The 24,732-nt window shown below is 42.3% G+C and overlaps 1 protein-coding gene across 2 annotated transcripts in view; it reads left to right on the top strand.

The window, feature by feature from the left end:
• Adarb2 (adenosine deaminase RNA specific B2 (inactive)) overlaps window positions 1-24,732 on the top strand; it is a 531,305-nt gene that overhangs the window by 423,734 nt on the left and 82,839 nt on the right. For both annotated transcript variants that reach the window (XM_076939389.1, XM_076939390.1), the window contains exon 4: window positions 19,869-19,983. In XM_076939389.1, coding sequence (XP_076795504.1) covers window positions 19,869-19,983 — 115 coding nt within the window. The remainder of the gene's footprint in view (window positions 1-19,868; window positions 19,984-24,732) is intronic.

The raw sequence follows: 24,732 nt of genomic DNA, 5'->3' as shown, positions 1-24,732 counted from the left end.
CCAATTAGTGAGAAAGAAAAAGATAAGAAACTGGACGGTTTTTCTGACATTTAAGAGCCCAGAGGCTGGAGTTCAAATTCAAACATCAGGCTTCTAATTCTAACGCCACCCAGTTCCTGTGAGCTCGCTTCTATGTTGGTCTTCTCACTGGCACAGAATGGAGGGACAAATACCATCGCCCTGGTTCCTGGGTTTTGGGAAGTCAGGCATCCTCAGATAGCGTCAGGATCAATGTCTTTCTCTCTTACCTGGAGGAGTGCCCTTCTGTGCTTCTGATTAGAAACAGTGTCTGAACTTGTACTTCCTTCAGCCTTCTACTCCGCTGCAGACGCCACTGAGCTCGACAGTAGCCAGGTGAATTCACAAACTAGGTGGTAAAAGGCAGAGGGCAGAATCTGTTGGAGATGGTGGGGGAAGAGGCCAACTCACAATACTAGGAAACCTCTGTCAGCCATGCAAGAATGTCTGTCCCTTGGCCAGTGGGCTGACTGCACTGGCAGAGTCCAGAAAAGCTATGAATAAGGCAAAAGACACAATTGTAAATACTCTTAAAGCAATCAGAATTTTTTGTATCCAGTGTGCATGTATGTATGCATCTTCTTATGTGTGTGTGGAGGGGGTGTTATATATGTACATGTATGCACGTGGTGGCCAGAGGTTGATGCCATGTATTTTCTTAGATCACTTTCAACCTTATATATTGATTCAAAGTCTCTTTCTTGAACCCAGAACTTTGGCTAATCTCACTAGACAGCCATTTTTCTCTGAGTACCTCAGTCACTACCAGGCACTGGGAATACATGCTAGCTACCATCTGCAAGTGACACTCGTGTTGGGGATGGGCATCTGAGTACCAGTTTTCATGATTGCTTGGCAAACCATCTCCCCAGCCCTGTGGACTATTGTGTCCATTCGTAGCTTGCATAATCATACAATTGCAGATAAACATTGTAGATGACTACATTGTGTCATAATATCATCAAAAAAAAAAAAAAAAAAAAAAACTTGTGTGCTCTTAGAACCCTCAGCCACATGATGGACACCCTTAATTCTCATAGCACTGACTACTCATAGAACTATGATCTTCCTTTTACTTTATGCAGGTTTTTGATTTTCAAAACATTGTTTCCTTCATTTTTCTTTAGAGTCTTTATTTGAGCTAATTGCATAGAATTGGAAAACACTAACAACCCCAAATTGAGATATCTCACTGCCATGAAGCTGGAATTTTAAAATGTTCACAGCTGTCAGTCTATTATATTTCAATTACAATCCATCCCACCATGTATATCAAAGAGATTTCTAGTCCATGGGTCAAGAGTTTCTCAGCTTACTAATGACCCACCTGCCACAGGGAGACTAGAGATCATGGAACGTTGGTATGTCCCACTATGTTGGAGCACAGTGACAGGAGTGGGTGTTGACCAAACAAGTCTTTCCTCAAAAGACTAAACTTAGTGAGAGTCCTACTCTCCAGTCAAACTGTGTAGGGTGAAGCCTACAGGAGCCAGAAAAAAGGAAACCTTGCTATGGACACCAGTGAGAGGAAGCAGAAAGCTGGACTTTGAGGGCCATCTGTATTACTTTCTTTTCTAGATGCAGTGACAAAACACCTCAAAAGCAACCTTTGAAAAAAAAAAAAAGCACTTATTTCATCTCACAGATTGAAGCCACAGTCCATCAAAGTAGGGAGGGTGTGGTGGTTATAACAGGTCTGACTATTGCAGGAGCTTTGAAGCAGCTGGACACACTGAATCCACAGTCAAGAAGCTGAGAGAGCTCCTCAGCTGGTTCTCAGCTCACTTTCTCTTTCCATTTTCCTTCAGTCTGAGACCCAGTACAGGGAATGGTACCACTCCCATTCTGGGTGGGCTTTACATCTTCAGTTTACCCTCTTTAGAGACTCCCTTGTACACACTTCCAGAGTTGTGTCTCCTGGGCAATTCCATATCAAGTGAGATTGACAATGAAGATTAGTTACCACACTGCGTTTCCCATGTTCTCACCCAGCAGTATCTGTCTGCAGGTCATGAACTTCCTGCTCTCTCCTGATCAGCAGCTGTTATGGTTTGAATGTGAAATATTCCTGTGTGTTTTAGCAGTTGGTCTCTGGATGGCAGTACTATTTTTGGAAAGTAGGACCTTTTGGACATGGGACCTAGCTGGAGGATGTGGGGTCAGAGGAACAGGGTTTCTGGATTATAGCCTAGCCTGGTTCCAGCCTGAGCTTTCTGTTTCCTGATCTCCTGAGAGCAAGCCATCACAGAACAGGAGGCACTTCCACACAAACACTACCATCCCTCCCCACCTGACCTTCCTTCCCTAAACTTCTCTGTCAGTATTTGGTGATGAAAAAAAAGTGCAGAGCAGCTTCCTAAATTCCTGCTTGTGTGCACAGAAGACTATTCCCCTGCCTGCATCCCAGACTCTCTGACTCCTTCAGGACTGGAGGGAAATACTTCCATAGGGAAACTTCCCCTGATCAGAAGCCCTAAGTCAATTCCAGTGGCCTGGGAAGAGGCATATGGATCCAGATGCCCAGGCAGGGTGACTCCTGCCTGTTTCAGGAAGTTGGGTGCCATTTGTTCCCTTAAAGTGCTAGAGTAAAAGTAGTCATAGACATGAAACTTGTACACAGAATTTGAATGTATTAGTGGTATCTGCAAGAGTCCATTGCATTCAAACCTGTGAGCTCATTTTGCCTAAGAACATAAAGGGCACTCTCTCTGTCTCTCTCTCTCTCTGTCTCTCTCTGTCTCTGTCTCTCTCTCTCTCTCTCTCTCTCTCTCTCTCTCTCTCTCGTACTACTCCAAGGAATCTGGGATCCTGGATCCACAACTTAAGGTCTGTGTGTGCTCTTAGCAAGGAATCTTAATTTTCTAGGCCCCCACTTCCTCTTCTGCAAAACAGGTTAATAATTCCAGTGGCCTCTAAGCCATAACATAGACCATGCGTGCTGGTTACTGGGAATAGCACTTGTTACATAATGAACCCTGGAGACATGTGGGCTGCCATTTATTACATGATCTTTCCTATTTCCTCTTTGTATTATAGGGCTTGTGTGTGTGTGTGTGTGTGTGTGTGTCACACAAAACCTTGTCTTTTTTGTTTCTGTATTTCATTAGTACTTTGTTCAATAGGTTTTAATTGATTCTTTCCCTCTGGGGACAAGTATGAAGAGGAAAGAAAAGCAAAGATACTTGGGAAGTAGTATTATCACTATGGCTTCTTCCCAGGCCACCCTGGAGATAGCACGTCTTGTCCGTCAGAATGGCTCTGATGAAAACCTGTCAGTTCCTCCGTACTCCACTTTTGAGGAGGCTTTTTGAGGCAGGGTGCACACATGCAAACTTCAGTCACAGTTTGATTGGGACAGATCATGTGCATCTACCAGATGTTATGAACTCAAAGACAATTCAAATAAATTTCTTATCCTGGGAGCACAAGTTTAATCAGGATGGTGTACATGTGACCAGTCACAAAATAACAACATGAGTCATGGAACCAGAAGAAGGAGCACTTATCTCAGAAAATGAGGCAGGGAAGGAACAAGCAGCTAACAACACTGGACAGTGTAACTCCAAGTAATATTTGCTAATGTTTGAATGTAATGTAGCTAAAGATACTCACTCCCGATTTTTATAAAATAATTCTTTTAAATGTGATAGAATGCTATAAAAGTGAATTTAATTAATGGTCATTTCCTTACCCAAATAATTGCAATATTTTTACAAAAAAAAAAATGACTCAATGGGATGGCTAGCAGGCATGTACTGCTTAGTTCGGCTATGTCCGTGGGTGTAGAATGAAGGTCAGATCGTAGCTTTGAATTCCTTATGATTCAAGCCACCATTCAGGTTCTTTTAAAGTAAATGACACCATGAATACAGAGAATGAATCACAGAGGTAACTGTAGTCAGACAGAGTTAACCCAGCCCGGAGGGAGGGGAGGCCACAAGTAAGCAGAAGACATTTCAGAAAAGGTTAGTTTAACAAATACCTTCCCTAAGTCACCAGTGCCTGCTTAACACACCAAAGCATATCATTTAGCCTACAACGAAGAAAACTTTAATCTTACCCCATAAGTACATGTTTTCACATTTCTCCTAAGAAGCCTAATGTTTGTCCAAGGGTGCATAATAACAGTTGATGGTTTCCGGGTAGGGAGGGTGTTGGCATGCCTTTGTGAATGTGTACACCGAGGCCAGAGGTCTACCTTGGGTGTCATTCCTCAGGTACCATCATCTGGATTTGGTTTGGTTTCTGAGACTGACTTCCTCGTTTATACTGAAGCTCCCCAGCTAGGGCAGACTGACTGTAACCAATCCCCAGGGATTTGCCTCTCTTGGCTTCCCTGGTGCTTACATGCCACCGTGCTGGTTTTTTCACACGGGTTCTGAGGCCAGAACTCAGGTCCTCACAAATAGATGGAAAGCTCTTACTGAGAAAGTTCTCTTCTTGGCACCTCCAGCTCATCTGGGAGTGCTAGATGCTAAAGAACCATATTAGGTCTTGGTAAAAGCATCTTAAGATGCACACATTAATTTAACCCATCACAGCCTTCTGTAATGTAGACACAGTTCCTATTTGAGGGCTGAGGAAGTGGAGACCTATTTATGATGTCACACCTCAGCTGAGCAGCAAAGCCAGGATATGAATCTGGTTTCCAGTGTTTTAATAATGCCCATTTTGAAGTCCTAATCTGTATAATCCCAGAGTATAATAATACCTAAATGAAATTTGTCTCGGTCACCATATTGCATAACAAAGTCCCAACACTTAGTTGTCTAAGAGAATAGCATAAGTAATTTGATCACAAGCCTACCATTAGGGACGTTCTCAGCATGGATGGCTTATTTGTGCTCCATGTGAAATTAGACAGAATGGTTCAGTGTGGTCCATAACCTATCCCCCAGAAAGCTCCCCAGAAAGGGAAGGTAGAGTTTGTTATCTTTATGTTGCTTCAACCTGCCTCTGTTCCTCTCCGATGGTCCTTTCCAGGCATTTCCTGAGAGAGAAAAAATCAGTGTGTCAGCCTTGTTAGCTGGGTCTGCCACTGAGATGAGAGCCTACTGGTCAGTGGGAGATGTAAAGGTCACTGTGGGATGACCAGTGTGGTGGGAGCTGCTGATAAGCTTTGACTGAAGAATAAAATCTGCCAAAAACCTGATTGCAAATCTCAAAACCCAGGCAAGGTACATCTAAGCAGAATATTCCAAACTAGAACACAGAAAAGACCCCTGAGGTGACACCTGCAATCTTGTAGTGTGACTGGCCAGCAAGAGCACTGAAGATGCTCCTTAAGATGGATATCTGTTTGTGCTTGGGAAAGTCACATGATGTCCTCCTCACCTTTAAAAATACATCATCCAAAAATGGTTCATAGTAGTGCTTATAGGCACAGGTCTACGCTGTGATTCAGAACCTGGGGTGTTGGGGATTGTTATTCTGACACCTCCTCCATGGGACAAACTGATCCTCAGAGATGCTAGGAGCCTCTTAGCAGTGCACGGTTAGATGAAGACATTGACAGAAGTCAACCACGGTTCTGGCTCCAGGTGCTGGGGCTTTCCCACTCTGCCATGGGTACAACACAGGACATTCATTTTTCATGTCTTTATTCAATTTTTTGTCAGTCTGTAGATAATTTGAGATACAAAGGAACTGAATAGTTGGGCCATTTGAATTGCTTAGTTGGACAGTGCTTTTCAGTAGTCCTCAATTTTGAAATTAATGAAGCTTTGTTATAATTGTCAGCAAACAGGACTTGTGACCAAGACATCCAGAATGCCCTTCTCAGCTAGGCAGAAATGAGCATAAAGAGAAGCTGGAAAAGATCAGACATCACTTCCTCTGATTACCGCCAGCCCCTGATCCACTGTCTTACTGGGTTTGTTTGTTTGTTCATTCGTTCGTTCGTTTGTTTTACCTGTCAGTATTGCTCCGACCTTCTCAATTCTAGAAGGGTAGATCATTCAGGAGAAGCACAGATCTGTTGCATAGTATGGAGGATGTACTCCACTACCGTGTGGCTGCTTGACTCCGCCCCCACCCCCCACCAAACCCCATCTCATCACGACCTTCACACCACACCACTCGATGCTGCAAAACAAAACTCACAGGAGAAAAAAAGCAACGGGAATGTTGTGGTCTAGATTTCCAGACTCGGTCATTCCCAACCCACATGCAAATCTAACCTTTCTGATATTTCAGCATTATAAACACAAAGATGGGATTTCAGCAGGAAAATATTTACTAAAGGCTTTCTCCCTTATAATCTATTGATTTTAATATCCCTACCACTCTGGCTGAATGTCAGTTTTACCCCGAGGACTACTATTGCAAATTTGAACACAATTTATTTATTTATGCCACTCAAAATACTAGCGCTGAAAATGAGTAAGGCTTGAGTCTTACAATGTTCCCATTTAAAGTTTATTTTTCTGATTTGAATAATGCTGGTAATTTGCTATGGTAATCAGGGCCAAGAGGCAAAATGCAGGCAACTAACGTAGAAGAACACTCAGCGTTTTGTCTTCTGTTTCTAGGAAGTACAGTAACACAGAGCTCATTAAATGTGGGTCAACTTCCCCACTTAACCTTTGGAATGCGAAGCACCTGATCACTATCATTTAACAAGAAGCCAGATCCTCTCTTCTGTGACTGCTTCTGCTCTAAATGCCCAGTTTATGCCAACTTGGTCATTAAAAGCTTTCATACTGGGTCTCTAGATCTGTGGAAATCTAGACCCGGAAGAAGGCTGGCAGAGTAGTCCCTCAGGAATCTCAAGAGTTCCCTACCACCAACCTCAACTGCCAGCATCCATCCCCCGTGATAGAAGGCAAGGCTGTTTCATGAGGTTTCACAGGAGTTATGCTTCTCCCTCACAGTATAAATGGTATCCTGAGAGGCTATGAATGACTGTAGATGACACATTAGCCATCCCATGCTACCAAGGGACCCTTTAGCAGGCATTTTCTAAATTGCTAAATCACCATCAGTAACGAGTACAGCTGGATGGCTCTCTTCTTCATATTTAATGAAGGATTTATGTGGCAAACTGTTGATTAGTCCTGGCTTTTGGAGCAGGTTTAGAGTTTCCCTGTAGAGTACTTTCTGTATCTCACAGAAGTCTCTTGCCTGCCTCTGTCCCAGCTCGGGACCTCCCTGGTTCTAGGAACACTGTCTGTCTACACAGTAACCATGGATAGTCGGGAAGGGGTCTGCAGCTCTCACCACCTACACAGTTATTCAAAGCTGAAGTCACACGTGTAAGTAGACATCCTTTTGTGTGTGTCTATGTGTACATCTGCACATTTGTAAATGTGTGTAGGTGCCCTTGGGAACATGTGCATGTGGAGGTCAGAGCTCAAGTTCAGGTAACATTCCTCAGGAGCTGTCCACCTTCGTTTTTGAGACGGTCTCTCACTGAGACCTGATGCTTTACTGATCAGGTTAGATTGACTGGCCAGCAAACCCCAAGGACCCATTTGTCTCCGTTACCCAAGACTGATTTGAGGGGCTTCACTACCACATCTTGCCTTTTTCTTTTGCTTCTGAAAAGCAAACTCAAGGTCATATGCCCTTTACTGACCAAGCCTTTCTTTTTAGTTTTGAAGGATCTGAGCTGTATGGTCAGATTTTTGTCATGACATCATTCATGGAATAACCTCAAAAAAGCATCAGATAGCATGTGGAGAGAGCCCCAGCTTGTAACTTAGACAAACCCCCTGCATACTACACACTTATTAAAAACAAACAAACAAAAACATTGACCATGTATCATATCTCTTAAAATTTCTGCATCCATGTGACAGGACTAGCAATCCAGAGTGACACAGGTGGGGAGATGAAATGACATTGCAGTGGTCCCCAGTAGAATTTTCATTGACGATCAAGAGTCTGGAAAGAGTGATGCACAGTCACTCCTGGAGGGACAGTAGCAGGTGACAAAAGCTAGAATGTACTCACAGTGAGAGGCAGTAAGTTCCCTAGGCCAGTGACGGTCTTCACAATTCATCTATGGAGGCTGGAAACCAAAGTACAAACTGCACATCACACAGTGCATCTGGAGAAATGTCAGTGCACCCGTGTTGTTAATTCGCATGATCTACAAAGACATGAATACAGGACAGGGTTGTGAATTCAGACAGAAATAGAGATAATGGTATGATTTTAACCACAAAACAGTTCCTGAGGATCAAAAGAAAAAAAAAAAAAGAGGCAGGTAAAGTACTTAGAGAGTGTTTGGTATGTGGTAAAGTGCCATAGACTATGGAGTCATTTGCTGTAATCACTGTTAAGCAATCCAGACTTAATTAAAATGCTACTTGTCTGCTAGAGGTATGAAACATTGTGCATATATGGTACAAAAATGAGGGAGAAAATACTGATATCAGCAATATCAAGACTGAGGTTCAGCTTCTAAATTCTATGGGAGTCGGGAGGGAAACAGTGAGCGCCAAGAGTTCCACATCCGGGTGGCCTTTATAACAGAGCTGGCAATTCAGCTATGTTGAGAAGCAAGTTTAGGTTTACTCATCTTTTCTTCCAGCTTCTGTGCGAAACACCTCCCCATAGACACACGCGTTTGAACATTCAATCACTAACTGGTGGCACTGTTGGGGAGGTTATAGAGCCTTGAGGAGGTGTTGCCTGCCTGGCTGAGATAGGTCATTGTGGGAAAGCCTTTGGGAGTATAACCCAGCCATAGTATCCATCTAGCTCTTTCCTACCTCGTCGAACAGGTCTTAACTCCGGCCACCACTGACAAAGCCACCCTAGCTTGCATGCCATCTCAGCTATAATGAACTCTATCCCCTGACCTGTGAGCCAAAATAAACCTCTTCCTCCCGTAAATTGCTTCTTTTCAGATATTTAATCACAGCAATGAGAAAAAAATGATTAGTATACATTGACCTATGATTCAAGTTCAAAGCTCAAATAAACAAAAACTATAGACACGTGTTTTAAGCACCATGGTTGTTACTCCGAAGACTTGGACACAGTCAGAGGCACACAAGCACAGGTGCATGTTGCTCATGCTATACAGTATAATGTCTTCATCCTCCAACTAGGAGGAGGGGTCTTACACTAAGCTTCAAAGTAACCACATGGTGTAACTGCCTCACAAGCTCACTTACTCTTTAAGCTGTTTTATGCTAAATTTATACACGTTTATCAGCCACGGGATCTTGACTAGACTCCAGGCAGTATTATATATAAAGCATACCTTGGAATTCAAATTCATAGAAACTAATCTAGGACTAGAAAATGACTCACAGGCTAAAGCTTTTGCCATGTGTGTGTGAACTAGAGTTAAGAACCCTAGCTGGGTGGGCACGGTTGCCTGCCTGTAATCCCAGCACACAGCAGGCAAAGGCGAGGGATCCTTGGAGCAAGATGACTGGATAGTCTAAGGGAATCGGTGATCTCTAGGTTAAACAGAGGCCCCACCTCATTATATAAGGCAATGAGCAATCATGGAAGATAGTTGATGTCTTCAGTTGACTTCCACACACGCACAGCCACACACATGCAAGCAGATAAGCACATATGCACACATACTATATATTCATGTGTGCAGAAAAATGCTAATCAAACACAAGCTCAAATCTAAGCACTTTAGCTGCTTCTAGTGTAAAGCAGTTGTGGAGCAGGAAAGCAAATGCAATCACCAGAAGACCTGGTGGGTTCAGCTTGCAATAAGCAAAGTTGACTGCCTACACACCATGTAATTAAAATGATGGGATTCTAGTGTCCAATTAGGCAACCATGTTTCCCTGTAAGAATCCCAAATTTTTGTCTTGCTTCTAAACCCCACATAATCAAAAATAATGTCATTTACATACACAAATTCAACCATGGGAAAACATCATACAGATGCATCATTTAAAATAGATGCTCTTTGGAGCCAGCAGACAAGTGAAGGGCTTTCTTGAGGAAATAGAAAATGGAAGGATGGAAAGCAGAGAAGCTAAAAATCCATGATTACTCTGAACTTTCTCAATGACTCTAGAAGGTCTAAATAATAATAATAACAACAACAACAACAACTTGCTCAAAACCCAGGAAAACTACATAAATTACAAAAACACATAAACATTCTATCAAATCATCCTTTGCAAAACCCATCTTTTTTTTGTATTTTTTATTGGATATATTTACATTTCAGATTTTATCCCCTTACCCTGTTCCCCCCACTACCCAGGAACCCCTATCCCACCCCCCTCCTCCTGCTTCCATGAGAATGTGCCCCCACCTACTCCTCACTCCCACCTCCCCACCCTAGAATTCCTTCCCCACTCAGTGTTCAACCTTCATGCGACCAAGGATCTCCTCTCCCACCTATGCCTGACAAGGCCATCCTCCCCTACATAAACATCTGGAGTCATAGGTTCCTCCCTATGTGCTCCCAGGCTGGTGGTTTAGACCCTGGGGCGCTCTGGTTGGTTGGTATTGTTGCTCTCCTCATGGGGCCACAAACCCAAAACCCATCTTAAAGTGACCTAGGAGTTAGAGCAGATAGGTAGCTTAGTCAGTAAAATGTTTACCATACAAGCATGAGTCCAGTCCTCTGTGTCCACCTAAAATCCTGGGATGGTGGCACAGTGCTAGGGATACAGAAAGAAGTAGAGCCCTGGGGTTTGTTGACTAGCCAGTCCTGAGGTACCAGTGAAGTTCCCCATCTCTTCTTTCTGGTGAACAGTGGTGAGTGTACATGCTGCACAAGGAGCAGGGAATACAGTGACAAGAGATAGTTCAGGTATAAATAAGCCATATAAATATACCATCTCCTCGAAGGCTTGGAAAACATCATGAAAGAGGGAAACAAAAAAATGTAAAAGCCAAAAGTCAGGAGAAGAGATGTGAAAGATCAACATCTGGACACAATGCTGCCATTGCAGTCATGAACTTGTTGCATCTGGGGAGGCCTGCATTGAGTCTGCACATGAATGAACCCAACAATAGTCAGGTGGGACTCAAGGAGGATCCAGAAGGCATGGAACTGTTTCTTAATGTGGCCTTCAGTTGTGTGTTTGCTGATGACTTCATCAGGTTCCAGTGGATAATTCCAACCCAACTATCATGTAGTCAGCGCTGGTTAAACTAAATGAGTCAAAATGAGCATAAATCTGAGTAGGGGCTAATTGGGAGGAGTGAGAGTTGACAGGGATGGGAAGGAGAAGATCCTGGAAAGAGTAATAAGAATGTAACATATACATTTATAAAGTCATCAAATAACAAAATTAATCAATAAAAAAAATGGTGGACAGCTCCTGAGGAATGACACGTGAAGTTGTCCTCCAGCTACTGTGTGTATGCGCATGCATACACACATGCTCATGCACACATGTGAACACACAAAAATAAGTGAATAAAACATAAAAGTGACATGAGAAAATGATAGCATTGCACATGTTTAAGCCTTGTATAATGTAATACATGGCTGAAATACAGGTAGACTGAGGTATGAGTTTAAGGCTAGCCTGACTACACATAGAGACCTTGTCTAAAAAGTAAATAAGCAAAAGAGATGATAGATCATTACATATATGTATATATCATATGTGTGTGTATAAAAGACAAAGATAATGAATAGATAGATAGATAGATAGATAGATAGATAGATAGATAGATAACAAATAGAATAGACAGATAATTGCCCAACACAAAGGTAGTACAGGTCTCAGGATATTTAAACTCCTAACTGAAATAGACCCCATGGCATACATTCACAGTCTCATGAAGTTGAGACAGAATTTGAGCCCAAGACTTCAAGACTAGCCTATAGTGAGCCTCATCTCAGAACAAAAACTAAAATAAACACCAAATTTGTCCTTACAACATGAGGAGTGTAAGAATCTATAATGAACCATGACTCCAGAACAGCAGAGAGGCAGATAAAAAGACTTTGGGGAGTTGCAGGTATCAGGGGGCATGGGGGTTATCAGTAGAAATCAGCTGCTTATACAAGTTATGATCTTCAAAGGGAAGTGAAGACTCTCATGTTGCAGCCATGAGCAAGACTGGGAAACGTGATCACAGAAATTAACTCTGTTTAAACATCAAAGAAATAAGTCATATTGCACAACTGGAAAAGCTGTCATTTTAATGAGTTCACTACCCAAAGTAAGAAAAGCTAAAGGAAATCCTTGGTTATTTCTTCTTCTTCTTCTTCTTCTTCTTCTTCTTCTTCTTCTTCTTCTTCTTCTTCTTCTTCTTCTTCTTCTTCTTCTTCTTCCCCTCCTCCTCCTCCTCCTGCATCTTCTTCCATGCACCTTTGTAAAACATTAGTTAACAAACATGCTTAGTATAAATTTATAAATTCTTCAATGTGTTTTCCAAAATAACAAAGAGAAAAGGGTTACAGTGAAGAAGATACACAGTGGGGAACGCCCTCAGAGAGCCTGATTGGGCTGGAGGCTGCAGCTGTCTTGTCTGCCTAGAGTCCTTGGCCAACTATGAGGGGTTAAGACAACTAATCTGTAAGTCTCTCATGGTTGCTGTACAGAACATCATCCAATAGGTGTTTTATCAAGGACAACTTTGCACCAAGATAGGAGAATTCTCCAAAACAGATCCCAAGCACTCAGATTCTCTTTCTACTGGTCTAAGGTCATCTGGCACAAAGAAGATAAATACTCCATGCTTTGTGTCTCCTCATCCAAGTGAATCCACAAAGCAGAAACTAAAATTTCATACCTGTGAAGCTTGCATAATGGTTTTTTTGCATTTTGAAAATGCTTACAACTGGCCACCAAGAAAAAAGAGAACCTGATCCTGAAATCTGGTCTCACACACATACCCACCCCAAACCACCCATGAGAAACTGCCTCCAGTACTGAAAACATCCTAACTTGACATGAGGTTGGAGTGGGTAAATTGTCATCTGACCCTCCATGATTATCATGTCAGCTATGGAGCCACCACACAAAGGTCAGCAAAAGACCCACTGGATCCTATCAGCTAGTTATGTTCTCCCTACAGTGTTGCAAGTTTCTATGGTATAAGCAAGCAGATGAAGTCCCAAGTGAATGTTTATCATCGACATGAATGACTATGTCAAGGATCCCAATGCATCAGACCCATGGGGATGTCGTGACCATCACCGGTCAAGCTCAAGGGCATAGCAAAGCTTTCCCCTGGTCTGGGTACTGATGGATGTTGACATTGTGTACAGAAAAAAATCAACCACAGCTTCATCTTCTGGATGACTACAGCCTAAGACAGCTCCCCTGCAAAGACCCCTTGTAGAGATCGGTGAGCCAACATCCTCATTCAGCTGTCATAATAATCACACTGAGCTTCAGGCAGCTGGTGTGTCCCCATCAATACACACAGATTATTTCTTCATTTGCTCTAGTCAGGTCAGTCCCAACACTGCACAGATCTCAGCACTGAGGACTATTCAATTTTCTTTTTATAATCCATTCCTCTCCTCTACAATGCCCTTGCTCTAATCTACAACCCTCACTTCACTGACGTACTATGAATTAAATATAAACTCCATAGTTCACAACATGTGAGGAGCATTGTCTCCTGCCTCTAGTAGTAGCAGTATCACAGAAACATTACCTCCCCTAGAGGAAGGAGAGAAGAGCGAGATAGGGGTGAGGTGCAGGAGGGGAAAAGACAGAGAGAACGAGCAGTAGAAATACACAAAGAGCATCTCTTAGGCATTTGAGGGTCTTACCTTTCTAAAGATGATAAGTCATTTTCTCTTACTTACCTAAAAGTGATAAATATTATTTTCTATAACACTCAAAGACAGTCCTGGCCTCCATGGCTCTACAATACTAGGAAGTAAGAAATGATAGATCATATATTAAAGAAGAAGAACAAGTTCCTACTGGCAAACACCACCCTGCCAACCCTACTGAGCAATGTGTTTTCCGTTCTAATTTATGAAGCACAAGAGTGATTGGTAGAGTTCAATCTGTAACTGTCAGAATAAGACCTAACAGATGGTGTTGTTCAGGTGACTTTGTGTTTTGATGTATGTTGTGGATGAATGTCTCTGTCCTCTCTAAATCCATACATTAGAACCCCAGTGCCCAATGTAGCTGTATTTGTCCTTTAGGCATCTAATTCACAAGTTTTTTAGTTCACCCCTGAAGAGTCTATGAATTCATACTTTCCATCATCCTTTCAAGATGTCCACCATTGTCCATGACATCCATGACTACACAGTGCCAAAGCAGAGCAAAGAAGGTACACAACAAACGAACACAAGCCGTGATTACCAGTCATAAAAGTAGTAGGTGATGGATTATGTCATTTTAAAAAAATGAAACTGCTAAAAAAGAAATAATACAAGACAAAATTTTTGCTTTAATCCTCACATAGGCATCATTGTCCTTCTAATCACTGGTGGGCTGAAGACATGAGAAAAGAGAAAAGACATCTAAATGCAAATAATGGAAATTTGGATTTTTAAATTTTATTACATTTTATTGTATAAACGTGTCCGTGTGGGAAAGGGTGTGTGTCCATGGAATACAGAAGACTACTTTTGGCCATGGTTCTCTCCTTCCTCTATGTGGGTCCTGAGAATAGAACTCAGGTCCAGAACCTTAGAGGTAAGATCTTCACCTACTGAGCCAGCTCATTAGTCTCTAGGATTTAAGGGACCAGAGGCACCATGATAAATAACAGATTAATAAACAAGTATAGCAGCTGGGGTATTTATGTGTGGTGAGAAGATGAATCCCCCTGAACCTGCCTGTCCTGACAAGGACCAGTTACTGACAATCTTGACCTGGCCTCCCCAAAACTGAGTGTGAAATGCCAGCGTCCATGGCCTAATAATTGGGAGCTGTAACTCAGGCCACCTGGGGGTGACCAGATAAAGGGAACCCCACCCCCATGAGCAATCTCACTCTGCTGCTTTTCTCAGTTCTAAGCCATCTGTGCTAGCTAGCGGTCTCTGTCACTCCGTGAACAGCACCTGAAGTCCCATCAGCCCATGTGCTTTGCCAAACCAAGTGAGTCGAGGAACTCATCATCTGTGGAAATGCTGAGCTCCAGACCAAATGTGATTTGTTCTGCTTCAGCATTTCCTCAAATGACTCCATTAAGGGATCGCTGCAGCTCAGGGCTAATTAACTCATAATAGGTGCAAAGCATCCTGGGATACCAGCCCAGAGGGTGTCAAGGGATCCTGGGCCTTCTGTGCTCACTCTGACCCTCCTCAGGATGACAGGATACATTCAGTTACATCCAGTTACAAACAGGGTATATAGAGGGACCCAAGCCTGTGGGGAGTCTTAAGAAGTGAACCCTGCTTCTTGCTGCAGTCATTAGGTCCCACAGCTCAGCAGGAAAGGCCTAACTCAGATCAATGGGGCTTAAGTTCTGTGTCTGTCACATCCTGGCCATGTGACTTTGGTGGCATCACTTCAGTGGCTACAGGGCATAAATATAGTGCCAGCTTTGGGTGTATTAAATGAAATAATGTATACACAGGACTCAAGTCTGTTGTTTGTGTTTCTTTCCATCCTTAAGAGAAACAAAGTGATATTTAGATTTCCAAAATGAAGTTGGTCTTTCTGTTATCTCTATAGTTACTCAGTGTTTGGAGGGTGTCTTGTTCTGAGGGATTCAGCGGGGCCCACATCAGGCATGTACAAGAGCATTAAGAAATGGCTCCGGTCAGGAATTAGGACTCTATGTGTGTCTGATTTCCTGGGCCAGGCCTGAACCATCCAATCTGGGTTCTAGGAGGACACCCCTGTGGGAAAAAACTCACGGGGTTCGGAGGCAGGGACAAAGTCTCGAAGGCCAGTGGCGAGATCCCTGGCGGGCTTCAAGCAGCCTCCATGGGTGGGCCTGTGGCTGTGTCAGGAAGTTTTAGGGTTCCAAAGGTTGGGAACCTGGTGGCAGTCCCAGGAGACACGTGGAGTCTAGGAGTTTTCCAAAGCTTTTATTGTTCATGGCGTGGTGAATGGGTGTAGATGGTTCGCACTCCCCCTCAAAAGCCAGGGAAGCCTGGCTTTTATAGGGAGGGGGAAGAAGAGAGGGAATAACTTAATTAGCTCCCCCTCCGCCTTTAGATAACTCATTAATATTTTAATCTCTGGAGGTAGAGACCTGTTAATCACACCCTCCACTTGTGCCCTATGTGTCTGAAAGGTGCAGGTGGAATGGAAATTAGACCTCGTGTCAGGGGCCTGGGTTCTGGGGGCGTGGCCGAACACCCACAACCCAAGAATCAGGATACCCTTTCACAGCCCAACACATTCCCCTGTGAAAATGCCCAGTAGCTCTAGAAAGATAAAGCAGACAGTCCCATGCTCTGATCTAGTCACTGTGAATCTATTTTGACCATTTTCTCTGGGATCTCACTGTGAGCACTTGACATCTTCTGTACCCCTAGGGAGAGGAACTGTACCTGACAACCAAATCTTGGGTCCTTTGCTATCTCCAGCTCAGAGCATGGCTCCCAAGTTCTCAAGATTGCATAAATAGCATGATTTGACATTAGACCTTCTTTTTAGATGGGGGTGATGCGACCCTCCTTGATGATAGATAGTGAGGATCAGGGCCTGCTGTAAAGGCTGCTACTTAGTCTGCAACAGAGGACATGCACACATGACCATGATACTGTGATTTGAACAGTCCGTTCACGTCTTTCAATGAATAGTTGAACTGCTCCAAAACAGATAGAAATTAAGGAAAACCGTGTATTATAGATTTAATGTGAAATGTTCCCCCATAAACTCCTATGTACAAACATTTGGTCCTCAAGAGGTGAAGCCTTCCTGGTGGAAGCAGAAGACCTAGGGCAGGCTTTGAGGGGCTTTACAGCCTGGCCCCATGTCTTATATGTTCTTCAGATTGTAGACACAACACTTGTTCTGCCATGCCTTCTCGCACCATGATGGACTGTCATTTTTGGAACTAAAAACTGAAGTAAACCCTTCCTCCCTTAAGTTACTTATCAGGTCACAACAGTTAGAAAAGCAATTAGTAGGTCATGCCTGCAGAGGAAAAAATAGCTGTCCTCCCTTTACAGCCTGAGGTGTAAGAACTATGGCAGAGCACAGCAGCAGAGGCTGTGTCCCCAAGACACAGGCAATAACTCAGAGGCTGAGATGGAGCTTCATGCCAGAGTCTCAGAAGCAACTTAAGGGAGAAAGGGCTGGTCTTGCCTTACAGTTCTACCACCACAGGGAAGTCATGGACTGTAAGCCAATTACCGTCCTGAGTCCACAGTCAAGAAGCAGAGAGAGGACAGGAGATGGGATCACGTTATAAAAACCCAAGGCCTGCTCCTAGTGACAAACTGTGGCGCTCTGGACACTGGAGCAGGTGGGAAGGCTCTTCTACTGGACCCCTCAGAGGCTGCATAGCCCTGTGACACTTAGACCTCAGGCTTCAGCCTCCAGTCAGAACTGTAATACGGTAAGATTTTACTGTTCTGAGTCCCCTAGTTATGGTCACTCCTCTGCACCATCATGTCTTGGCATGCAAACTGTCTAGAAATGTAGACCGCCTGCTTTAGACTCCAGTCTCTAGATATAAAAGGACAGGACAACATCAAGCGGACCCAGGATTTATTGCTAAAATTCTGTCTCTCTGATGACCCCCCTGGAGGTCACCAAGCAGCTTGAGTGGGAAAAAGAAGAGCTGAGAAGAAGCTGTGCCAAACAAAGTCCTGGAAAACTCAGATTACCTCTTCTCTCTCTGCCCACCACCACAGCCACTTAGGGGAAGCCCCACCCACCACCACAGCCACTTGGGGGAAGCCCCACCCACTACCACAGCCACTTGGGGGAAGCCCCACCCACTACCACAGCCACTTGGGGGAAGCCCCACCCACCACCACAGCCACTTGGGGGAAGCCCCACCCACCACCACAGCCACTTGGGGGAAGCCCAATTTGTGGAGTCTTCCTCTACAGGGTTTCTATTGTAACTCATAAAGCATTTCAAAACACAAGCACCAGACATGACAGTGACAGTAGCAAGGAAAAAAGGCCGTCAAGTCTTAGAGAGAGCGTTGGCCCCTTCTTACTGCCCACACTTTATCAATAAAGAATTGGGAGAGAAATGCCGGGTTATTCTTGTGGGCTGGAGTGTTTCCTGAGGCAACCCTGGTTTCATATGAACACACTTTATTGCACACAAATGAAATCTTTAGCCTGTCACCTTATCTCTTAGATAACATATAAGTTATATCTTTTATATGACAGATGTCTACAGCATCAGCTGCCTGGACAATATTATAATGTACATGATAGAAGCATTAACATCCAATTCACTAAAAAAGAAAGCTGGTTTGATATTTGATATTTTGATTTGCTTGCAAAAAAGACTTTGTCAATACCTGCAAAGACCAGGGACAATAATGATAAGAATAACCGTTATAGCATCATTATTGAGCCCTTACCAAAAGTGTGGCATGGTGCTAAGCATCTAAGAAGTGATAATTCATTCAATCATTCCCAAAGCACGGTCAGATGAAAATTAAAGAGGATGACCTTGCAAATTGGTTAAATGGGGCTCAGAGGTTTTAAATGACTTATCCCAGCTCATAGGCTGTAGAACTGGGATTCTAAGTAGGTTTCTTTGCTGCAAGGCCTGTGACAGGCACACCATGCAAGCTTCCCTAGTAAAAACGATATGGAGTTCTTAGGGGAACACAAGGTTACAATACAGGACCTGGAGGAGGAGAGGCCACAGAGCCGTACTCTCTAGACTTTATTACTTACTACACACATGCTGCTTTAATAGAAATGTGAATTCGCCTTAACATAAGTTCACCAAAGGCCAAGTTAACTTGGTGTGTGTGTGTACTCTTGTGTACATATGTGTGTATACGTGTGTGTGTGCATGTGTGTGTGCTTATGTGTATGGATATACATGTATGTATATATGTGTGTACATATGTGCACATGCATGCATGTGTACACTATTCATTGTGTCTTGTGAGTGCATATATATTTATGTGTACATGTGTGCGTGTGTATGCTATGTGTACTCCGTGTTGTTTGTGTGCATGTGTGCATGCTTGTGTTCATGTCTTCATCTGTCTGAAGGCAAGAGAAGAGGCTGCGGCACAAGCTGTAGTGATCAGTTCTCCAGAAGAGTCCCCTGAAGTGTTTTTGGCTACTTAAACACTGGTCTCTGATTCTAAAACAGCAGTTCTAAACCCCTGAAGTCACATATCAGATATCCCGTATATCAGATATTTATATTATGATTCACAACAGTAGCAAGGTTACAGTTACAAAGTAGCAATGCAAATCATTTTAATGGCTGGGGGGGTCACAACAACATGAGGAACTGGATTAAAGAGTCACAGCATTAAGAAGGTTGGGAACCACTGTCTTTTAAAAGAAGAAGAAGTGTAGCAATAATAAATGTATATCCTCCCCCTCCCCCCTCAAGTTTTACCTGAATGCCTCCTCAGAGATTGCTGCTATGCAGGCCGAGGATAAGAAGGAACTGCAGGTTTTCATGTAAGGTTCCCTGTGCTCAGTAAAGGGCACAGGGTACGCACCTTCTTGGACACAGGGCAGAAAATTGTTCGGCCATGAGCCAAGGGTTTGCTTAGACACAGGTTAGGTATCTATTCAAACATGGGGCAGGGACTTGCTCAGACATGAGGTAGGACCTGCTGTGGTACAGAGCAAGGACCCAGTCAGACACAAGCTAGACTTCCAGCAAAGGCAATGCTGGGATTAATTTCTCACAACCAACTCCTTTTTAATGTTGCAGATCAGAGAAAGCAGGTAGCAAGCAAGTGCTGGCTCCCCTGGAGAACTGTATGAGGCAGAGCCTTGAGAGGAAGGTACCGTAGCCAGCTGTAAGGGGTTTCTTCTGTCCAGCGCATCAAAGAGCACTGATGCTTGTGTCTTGCAGGATTTTGCAGACTCTGTGTCCCAGCTGGTCACACAGAAGTTCCGTGAACTGACAGTCGGCCTGACATCTGTGTATGCCCGTCACAAAACACTGGCAGGAATCGTCATGACCAAAGGTAACCACCTCTCTCTTTTCCTGTGGGAATTTTTATCCCCACAGAGAGAAATGTTAATATTAATTGGGTCCTAGGAGCCAAAGGATGCTTCCTATCATGTGGAGATGGACAAATGAAGACAATGTAGTATACAAAGATATCAGTGGCCACTGTTCTTGTAGAGCAATCACACTGACAAAACTGTGAAAACTTCTGATATTTCTCTCAATTTACATAAACTCCAAAAGGTATTTATGCATACCCCACTTTCAAGAACAATGCTGGTATTTGTAAAAGCTGGAATCAAAGGCCAGGCTACCACGTAAGTCACTTGAAGCTGATAAATTAAGAGGTGCCTGCTTCTTTGTCACCTCTAATGTGCTTAAGACTGATGACTGATGATATCACTTATACAGAATGAGTATGCCACATGGGTCCTTGTATGCAGAACAGAAAGATTGAACCAGCTTGTACAAAAGAAGTCAGGTGTGGAGGTGGACTATCCAAGGGGTATTGGCTGTCAAAGTATCTTCTCATGCCAAAGGATATCTGTGGGCACTTTTCAGTGTTACACTCTTCACATTCATTTCTACAAGTGGAAGTCCTTGAAAAACGACTGGAGGGGACACAAAGGGGGCATGAGAGGACACAAAGAAACAGAGAGGTGACACAATGGGGACAAAGTCAAACATAAGAAACTCCAAGTACATAGAGGAATCCAGTCAGGATCCAAAACACAGCAGACACAGAGAAACACAGCAGACATGGAGAGAAACAAAGGGATATGGAGAACACAAGAAGATACAAAGAGATACAATGAGATACTGGATTTCATACATTTCAAAGGTATATAATGTATCAAAGGGATACAGTGTATCAAAGGACAATGAGATACCAGAGTACATTTCAAAGTATCTGCCCCCTTGGTGTCTAAAGTTCCTCTTGCTGGGGTATAAACTATGGAGTGAAAGTCTTCCTTCTTATCCATACTCATCATTCTAATTTCCTCTCAGAGAAGGAATTTTATTCTAGAAAACAATAATAACAAGACAAGGCAGGAAACAGTCCATACTGATGGGAGGTCACTGCTATTGTATGCCAGGTGGGGGAGAAAATGATGCCTGGGTTTGACTAATCTGATTTCTGAAAGTTTCTAATTACTAAGTGAATATAACTAATCAGCTGGTTGGGTGAATTCAACCATTTTATCTCCAAAGTAGAGAACAATTTTCATAAAAAGTATTTGAGAGTGATGAAAAGTTCATACTCACATGTAACTTTGCATAGGTAGGCAACTTCCAGGACTGAAAAACACCATCTATCTGGTGCCCCAAATTATTGACACAAAAAAAAAAAAAGATTGCCGTAGTTTCCTTATCACTTTAAACTCCCAGTAACCACTACAATACTCAAGAGCAATGGAACAGAAAAACAAAGGCTGGGGCCCCATTTTAGACCTGGTGCAGAGTACATGATTCAGACCTTCCAATTCCTGCATCTTAGCAAAGTAGAAATCACAATCCCTCCTCACAGCGTAATTCATAAGATAAAGTACATCAAATGCTTTGAAAGGTGAAAATCGCTTTATAAACACAATATCCTGCTCTAAAGCGAAGCAAGTCCCTTTTTGTCAGTGATACCGTTATATGTGGTGTCGTGCATCAGCCTGAGCCACTGTGAAGGCTGCCTCCCCTCCTTTCACACACTGGATGACATCTGTCTCTAAAAAACAGGAAATGTCCTAAATCCAGGGCTGAATCAACCTTTGCCAAGATCATCACCGTCAGGTACAGTGTCGTGCCTAATCAGGCACTAATCCTCTTTGCTCTCACCACCAATCTGCATAAAAAGACTCAACCTCCCACTTGAAATCTGGTGGCTTATTGAGGGAACCAAGATGAATCCAGCTCCATCTACAGCTAGCTCTGTGACTCAAGACAGGTTACTTGGCCTCTCTGGGATTTAGTTTTCTCACGCATAAAAATGATACTAATGTAAGTAATACCTACCTAATAGGGTTACATTAAAGTTTAAATGTATATAGTGTAATGTACTTGGATGGAGTAGGGGCTTGCTGGTTAGGTTTTACTATCAACTTGACACAACCTAGACTTAGGTGCTTTTATTGATTTTTTTTTGAGAATATATTTTAATCATATTCTTTTCCCTCTCCAAACTCCTCCCAGATCCTCTTTACCCATCCAACTTTCTGTTTCTTCATGCTCTCTTGCTCTTTTTCTCTCTCAAGAAAAAGTCACACACACACACACACCATGGAGTACAAATTGTGTTGACTTAAGAGATTTAGTGGAGGATTATCTAAATCAGGTCATCCTGTGAGATTGTCTATGAGAGACTGTCTTGATTTTTAATCAATATATGAAGACCCAGACCATTGTGGGTAGCACCATTCCCTACAGTGGCTCCTGAACAGTTTGAGACAAGAAATTTAGGTGAAAGCAAGCAGGTAAGGAAATAGCTCCTCCCACATTTATGTCTCTCTACTCTTCACTGTGAATGAGATGTGACTAGCTGCTTAAGCTCCTGCCTTGACTTCCCCTCAGTGATGGATTGTGACATGGAATTGCAAGCTGAACAAACCCATTCTCCCCTAACCTGCTAATTGCTATGATGCTTTAATCACAGCAACAGAAATGAAACTAGAAAATAGTCCTAATCTATAGTAACAATGTATAATGTTCAGAAGTAGTCGTGCCGTTTGTAATGCCCAAATTATTAACAGAGTGCTTAACCATATTAGGTTCTAGAGAAACAGCAAAAATATAAAATAAAATAAAATTTACCAAGTGCCTACTCTTGTGAATCTGATATTCAACTGGGGAACATGTCATTTTAAAGCTAATACAAAATAACCCTAAGTATACCAGACAGAGTCTCAAAGCATACGGACAAAACATAGGCAATTTTTTTTTTAATGTGAAGTGATTCATGGGTTCAATTCAGCAGGAAAAGTAAAACAGTCAGACAGACAGACAGAAAGACACACATCAGGCATTTCTCTTTTCTCTTGTGCAACACATGTCTAAGTCCAGAAGTCTTTGTGAGCGTGGCTCTGTGGGTTGGTGTTCAACAGTTCCCAGCTCTGCATGTCTTTCCACATTCATAGAAAACTCAAAAATGGCAATTTTTCAAAGCTTTTCTGACTTTTTGTGGAAAGCAGTCATGGTTTACAAGGGCTCATAAAAAGATAATGCTTCAGTTGGCAGCAGGCACACCATTTTCTACGCAGGTGATTTATTTATTTATGTGAACTAAATTCATTATGTACAAGAGAGTCTTTACAAGGTAAGGCTTTATAACAAGTCATCTGTGAGCCCTTGGGTATCAAGTGCTGGAATTTGCTTTCCTGTTATCAAAGGGAACCGTTAATAAACTTTGATTTAGAAAAGATTATAAAGAAGTACGCAAAGTAATGAATAGAAATATTTGTAAATATTCATTACTTAAATTCAATGTGCCATGTAATCTTAATTTCAGTTCAGTTACTCAAGCAAATGCCTAAGGAATTCTAAGAGATAGTGGTGTGTGCACTATATCAATTACAATACAAAAAAATAAACTGATTCAGAAATAAGCTTCATTTCGTTTTTGTTATTTGTAGAAGAAATTTTTTTTAGTCATTTTGAGAAATACTATTGGGAAAATATATACTATGAACAGACTTTTAAAAATCTTTATCTTATTAGTCCAATCATATGATAAAAATTCAAATAGAAAAGAACTTAGGAATAAAAACTAATGTTCACAATTTCATTGTTCCCTTCCTACCCAATAGAAATTGTTTTATTAATCCTTTAAAATTTCTACATACACAAAACATGTTTTAGTCATATTCATCCATAACTTCTTTCAGGTCTTATGACACTTCCAACTTCGTGTCCATATTTTTTTATTTTTTTATTGCTATGGCAATTAATATTCATTCATGCCTGATTTTTGGAGTTGTAATTTTACGACATTACTAAATGTGTGTTACTTTACTCAATTTGGATCGTACAGCTTCTTATTCTGGTAGTTTATTCTGGTAGCCACTCAGTCTTTTCCTTACTAGAAAAATTCTCTCAATTTTAATTTTTAATAGAAAGATCATAGCTGATAATACTTATATTCTAACTAACTCTTCCACATTTTGAGTACCACTAAGTGTTGGAAAAACAATAATATATCTGCATAACTAGACAGTTTTAAACAGAACCATCACAGAACCAGGCTGGGACCTGGAATTGCATTTCAGTCTCTACCGACACAGGTCTCCCAAGATCGAGCATCTGTCTTGTCCAGGACACATAGACTCTTACTTCTGTCTCTAGCTCAGACTCATGTCACTTGTTTAAATCATGTTCATGATTATAGCTTTTTGTGCAGATTTTCAAGTTTATCATTTTCCTGGTGTTTCAATTTTCTTTTCTCTTTTTTATTTTTACTTAAAAAGGGAAGTGAAAAAGAATAAACCTCTAACACATTTTCTGAGTCGTGTAGACTGTAAGTCAGGATATCCACAGAAGCAACACTTCCTCCCCTGACTACACCCTTATAGCCTTGACCTGAGGACCCTGGCACAGCACTTCCAGTCTAAAGACTGTCTCCAGAACTGTTTTTCGTCATTGCTGCTTTTCTCTGTGGCAGGCCATCATCAAGAGAAGAAAATCAGGGATAGAGAGGTGGCTAGGTGCTTTAGAGCAACCATTCCTAATTCCAGCCGCAAGGGATCTGACAACCTCTTTGAAATCCTCAAGCATAAGGTGCACG

Source organism: Arvicanthis niloticus, chromosome 8 (assembly GCF_011762505.2).
Source record: "Arvicanthis niloticus isolate mArvNil1 chromosome 8, mArvNil1.pat.X, whole genome shotgun sequence".
NCBI lineage: Eukaryota > Metazoa > Chordata > Mammalia > Rodentia > Muridae > Arvicanthis > Arvicanthis niloticus.
This window is presented reverse-complemented; position numbering and strand designations above follow the sequence as displayed.